This window comes from Impatiens glandulifera, chromosome 1, assembly GCF_907164915.1.
Source record: "Impatiens glandulifera chromosome 1, dImpGla2.1, whole genome shotgun sequence".
NCBI lineage: Eukaryota > Viridiplantae > Streptophyta > Magnoliopsida > Ericales > Balsaminaceae > Impatiens > Impatiens glandulifera.
The window spans coordinates 44,584,360-44,590,468 of record NC_061862.1 but is presented as its reverse complement, the minus strand read 5'-3'; the positions used below and the strand labels follow the sequence as shown (position 1 = coordinate 44,590,468).

The window sequence follows — 6,109 nt, the reverse complement described above, 5'->3', positions numbered from 1 at the left end:
TTTGGAAACTGATTTGTTACATGTTTAATTTCGAAGAAGATCCATAGTTTTGCTGTTGCAAAACCCAACACCGTTTACTCGGTAACATCTAATCTTCTTTTTTCTTAATTTCTTATCACATTTTTAAAATTACACTTGGATTAATGTCAACAATTTGAATGGATCTGGTTTGGTTTTAAATATCTGATTAGGTATTCATAGAATATAGTATAATATTAATAAATTTAATAACATTCTATATTCTTCAAAAGTTACGAGGTTGTCGCTGCACACATGTGGCGTTGCATATCCATAGCCCGTCGACTCAATAACGAGCAATTAACCAGATTACGTATATCGTTAGATTTTTGTCACCAAATAGACCCCCCACTCCCGGATAAATATTTTGGAAATGCAATATTAATTGTGACAACAGATGTCACAATGAAGAATTTGTTGTTTCAAGGATTGGGATACGTGGCAGGAAAGGTGAGGGAGGGCATATCTAAAGGAACAAATGAGTATGTGAGATCTTTCCTTGTTCATCTTAGGAAGATTGAGGATTTCAACAAAGTGAGGTACTTTCATATTGTGGGTACTAAACAAGGTGATTTTCAAGGGAACCCTAATTTGTCCATCACAAGTTGGATAGGCTTGACAAATGATGGTATGGATTTTGGATGGGGTAAAGAGATTTACATGGGGCCAGGTCTAGTTGGATTTGATGGCAAGACTTTTGTTTTTCCTCGCTTTTCTGATGATGATGGATCTCTCATGGTGGCCTTGCGTTTGCAAAACACCCACATTGACGAATTCATGAGGCTCTTTTATGAAAATTTGTCCAACATGTCTAGATTATAATTGCGGAATGTTTTGTCTTATTGTTTCTTATCTTTAGTCTATGTTAGAACTCCAATTACTAAATGTGTTTAATTGTGGTTTCATGTATTGGTTTTATGTATGTTAAAGACATGTTATTTTATATTCATATATGGTTAATGTATATCTTTTTCAATGTCTAAATATTGAGAGATTTTACTAATGGAAAAGAATAACATCTCAAAATCTGAATGGAGACTGCTTGGAGAATGATTCTTAATCAAGTTGGTAAATTTAAATGAATTTGGTACATTTTTAATTTTGTTTCCTAGCCATATATAATATCAATTAAAATAACATTTAACTAATTAGATTAGGTTATTTTTATTAAAATTAATAAAATTGTAATTTTTATATTTATTTAATACTAGCATAATGCCCTTATCTTGCAATCATAAATAACATTTACAAAGTTAAAATAAACAATACTCACATTTAGGGACGGACCCATGAATTCGCATTAGAGTGGGCTTAAATTTTGTATAATAAATTATATATCAAAAGAAGACGTTATATTATAATATTTAAATAAGTTAAACTCTTCCAGATTTTAAAACATAAAATTCATCTATAATAAATATATATATATATAATGTTAGATAAATCTCTACCAATTGCAGAATGTTCATAGTTTAGTCCCGAACACATTTCGAATCCAAGTTTCCATGATTCATGGATAAAATCAAGGTTTCTTCTGTTTTCAAGCATAATTTGAAACAAAATTGGGAATAGTCCATCCCAAGTAGCTTTCATTAAAAGTTCCCCACGTCATGAGATAAATAAAGCACCATAAAACATGACGAAGTAGCATACATCCTTTCCTTGTAACGGAAGGTAAAAACACACCTGGTCGATATTTCACCCAGTTGTGAATATCACTTTGTAAAACAAAAGGGGAAAAAGTTATGTTGAAATATTCCTAAAATGATGAAAGTTCCTTGAAAGTCGACGGTTTTAATCTAGTGCGAAAGACATTTTGTCACGTTAAAACCAAAAGACCCCTCGACACAACCCATCGATGTTTCACTCAGTTGCGAATGACACTTTGTCAAATCAGAAAAGATAAGTTGTCAATCAGAACAGCTCCTCTCGTAAACAATCTCCAGCTGAATTATGAATTTTCAACCAGCTGCGAAGATCACTTTGTATAAGACATCTTCAAAGTTCTATCATGTAATAGGCATCCACGATCATTATTATGATCTCACTAAAGCTCTATCTATTGATAGACACATAGGTCATTATTATGATTCTTGAAAGCCCTATTTTAATAGGCAACTAGATAGGTCGTTGTCATAACCTATCCCCTAGAATGATTATTATCACCATCCCCAAGTAAGTCTTATCTTATAATAGGCTTCCATATAAGTCATTATTATGACTAATCTACAGCCGCAAAATTTTATCTATAGATGAACATAACTTGATTATTATCACTATTCCCCATGAGAGTTCCATCATAACTCCCTACAGAGTCCTATTTATATGTATCTTAAAAGAAATCTTACCTACAGTTGATAATACTACTTCCCAACATACAGGACTATTGTGATAGTCTATCATTGACAAGATTCAACCGATAAATGATCAAGTGATAACCTAACCTATGAATCATTGTTATGAATCATCCCCATCATCTGTTACCACTCAGGTTATATTCTTCTACCTTAGTATACATTAGGGTATGAGTTTCAAAGATTCAAATCTTGAACCCACGTTTTCCAAAAATAGAAGTTTGTTTTATTCAAACTCGGTTCGAGAGGGGTATTCTATAATCATAAAAAAATGAAATACCCCAAATTATAACAATAGTATTAATTTATAATAATATTAAAATAATATTTTGAATATTTTAAACTCAAAATAACCCCAAAAGAAGTTAAAACTAAATTAGCGCTAATTATTGTAATATTTAAACCCTAATTAGAAAAAAAATAAAAAACATAAAATAATTTGAGATTAAAATATTGTACTTATTTTATTCAAATTAAACCCAAAAAGGGGTTAAAATAATTTAATTATGATTTCAAATATAAATTATGTATAATTTTGGCTTAAAACAATTAAATAAATATCCCCAAAATATCCAAAAATACCCAAAAATAAAATAAATGAACATAATTCTTATTATTTTGTTAAAAATATTTTTGTGTAATAATTTGTTGAAGAAAAATACAAGAAAGAGTTAAAAATTCGATTTCAAATAATTTTTTTATTAAAAATATAAACTGATAATCATGTGTGGCAGAAATTATGTTTAAACTTTGCAGCAAAATTTGTGGCCATCAGATGAGCGCCAAGGCTTCATTCAACACCCAAGGCCACGTCATGTAGCCGATTGTAACAAAAGCAACGCACGCTCGGGTATACACGAGATCAGCTAATGGGACGCTAACCCCGCTAGTCCAAACGCTCTAGTGACCGACAGAACGCCAACAGAACACAACTAAGCGTTTATTTAAAACAAAACGAAATCGTTTTGTTCTTCTTCTTCGCAAACATTGAGTCTCGCGATCGATGCTGACGACCTTCCAGAAACCTTATCTCCGCCATCTTTCAACCTTATCATTCGAGATTTCAACTACGAGCATGTCTCTTCCTCTACATCATTACCCCTAAGCTCTGAATTCAAAACAAATACTCTAGTTAGGCTACTAAGGACAAAACAGAACGAAGAAGAAGCAATTTCTTAAGAGAAATTGAAGTTGAATTGGTCTATGAAACCGACTTAGCTCGAGTTTAAATAGTCCTTAGGAGTTCTTCTTCCAATCCATCAAACAAAATCCGAAAATTACAGTCTAATTGAAGATCTACAAAGAACTTCGGCGAATGGTTTTTTGAAGAAACTGCTCCTATGATCTAGGCTTCAATCAAAGGCGTGGGAAAGCTTCCTACACATCATTGAAATGTTTTTCAATCGCTAGTAAGTTTCTAGACCTACTGTAATTCAAGTTATGATTCAAAATTGGATTTTTCCAAGTTTGATCGGGTTGATCATATTTAAGTTTCAATTCTGTTTTCTTTGTCTAAAATCAATCTCTAGATGTTTTCTAAGCTTTCTGTCGAAATAGATTTCATCAATTCAACCTAAATCTAAAAAATCCAAAATTTGGTTTAAAAATTTTGAATTTTTGAATTTTGTGTTATAGAGCATTTAATCTTGAATTTTTTTTATTCAAATAGTTACCTAACATGTTTATAAACATATTAGCATGATTTCTAGATCATATTACATCCATCACGATCATGTTTGATCCATTTGAAATTAAAAAAAAAATGAATTTGAATTTCAGTTTTAAAAGTTGTTATAGAGTTTGATTGATGTTCTTGTTTAGGTTGTGTTCGACTATAAACGTCATTTGAAAACTATTGGAACAAGATTTAGGCCACGAGATGACCTAAATCAAAAGCTCTCAATTCTCGACCTAAATATCGGGTTGAGAAATTGATCTACTTATAGCTCGATTGATCGATTTTAGGATTAGGGATTATGATCCCTACATCCATATGAGTTGTTTGCAATTTACATATCATTTTTTCATGTTCTGCATCAAAAGTTACAAACTTGCAATCTTCATACCAAATAAAGAACTCTCGATCCTCTTGGAACGAGGACCGAGAAAATTAACCTAAGACTGAGACCAAGGACCAGTGTTCTTGAGTGAGGACCGAGCCCTATGAACGGTGTTCTTTAGTGGGGACTAAGTCCTAAGACCGATGTTCTTGAGCAAAAACCGAGAAATCTGACCAAGGATTTTCACCTAGAACCAATAGGTCTGACCTGAGACCGAGAGTCACAGGTCCCACGACCGAGGAATACTGGTGAAAAAGGAGTAAAAAATGAGAGCAAAACTCTCTTTTTGACCCTATATCTTTCGGTATAGACCCAATAACGAAAGTTTAGGTAACTCTCGTTATTCCTCGGTATTGACTCTTTCGTTAAAAACAATTGGGCATTTACCGAGAGATATCGTAGAGTTCTCGGTTTAGATACCCAAGAGAAAAAACGAAAGTTAATTGGAAAACATTCGGTTTTTCCCTTTGGAGAAAAACTGAAAGTTTTCTAATTAACTTTCGGTTTTTCTCCAAAGGAAAAAAACGAAAGTTTTACAATTAACTTTCGGCTTTTCCCTTTGTTACAAAATCGAGAGGTTTATGAAAAACTTTCAGTTTTTCTTCAAATGGAAAAACCAAAAGTTTTCCAATTAACTTTCGGTTTTTCCCTTTGATACAAAACCGAGAGGTTTATGAAGAACTTTCGGTTTTTCTTCAAGGGAAAACACGAAAGCTTTCCATATAACTCTCAGTTTTTCCCATGAAGAAAAACCGAAAAATTTCCATTAACTTTCGGTTTTTCCCTACAAAATGTATAAAATAGGCCGATTGTTTTGTGCGCAACTAAAACATGTTCAGCCAAACCGATATGTCAATAATAAAACAAATGACACATACAGGTAATGATAATTATCATTACAAAATTCTCAACCAAACTAATCATCCAAAGAATCAGTTTTAAATTCAAATGAAAACGTACTCAATCAATTTATCTATTTTCAATCGAAACAACCAATCAAAACGTAATAGAATTAGCTAGTGGGGGGAGGAGGTGGTGGTTGTTAATGTTGCCTCATAAACATTTCGAAGCTCTCCATTCTTGCATTCATTTCTAACTTCTCCCTCTCCATTCTTGTCACAATTTCTAGCTTTTTCGCTTGTATTTCATTAATTGTTTGCATTCTTTCTTCATCCCTCTTCTCCAATTCCTCAAGTTTTAGCGTCATTCTTTGATTCTCTTCATACAATCGATCAGTGGTTCGTTGTGAACTATTTCCACTTCGACGATCCTCACGAAAGTGTGTGGGTTTTTATTGTCCGAACACCCTCTCCGTCAATTCAAAATAAAATATTTCCAATTCGTTACAAAGAACTTCCTCCATCTCAACCTGCACATTTGAAATAAATTATCATTTATATAATAAAAAATTAGCTATATTCAATTAACTTACAATTTTCTCTTGCACGCGTTCGTCCAGGACGGGGGTTGGGTTTTCTTTTGTCGGTTTTGGGGTACGGGTCCTCTTGAATACTTCAATGACAGAGGGAGCCCGTCCCATTTCAACCGCATGTTGAAATAAATGATTTATAAAATTAATAAAAATCTTTATAATTAAGTTATTAGAAATAATGTACATGCCAATTCTTCCTCCACTTGAGCAAACGGTCTATTTCCAATATGATGTGGGAATTTGAG

At 32.6% G+C, this 6,109-nt stretch overlaps 1 protein-coding gene across 1 annotated transcript; it reads left to right on the top strand.

Moving 5' to 3' along the window:
• Window positions 1-249: 249 nt before the first annotated feature.
• Window positions 250-947, top strand: LOC124921790 (spermidine hydroxycinnamoyl transferase-like). Its single transcript, XM_047462493.1, has one exon. The coding sequence runs from the start codon at window positions 274-276 to the stop codon at window positions 838-840; it is 567 nt and encodes a 188-aa protein (XP_047318449.1). The 5' UTR covers window positions 250-273; the 3' UTR covers window positions 841-947.
• The last annotated feature ends 5,162 nt before the right edge of the window (window positions 948-6,109 follow it).

Bases quoted from the DNA above. Each gene is read 5' to 3' on its own strand.
- LOC124921790 (XM_047462493.1), top strand. From the start codon at position 274: ATGTGGCGTTGCATATCCATAGCCCGTCGACTCAATAACGAGCAATTA.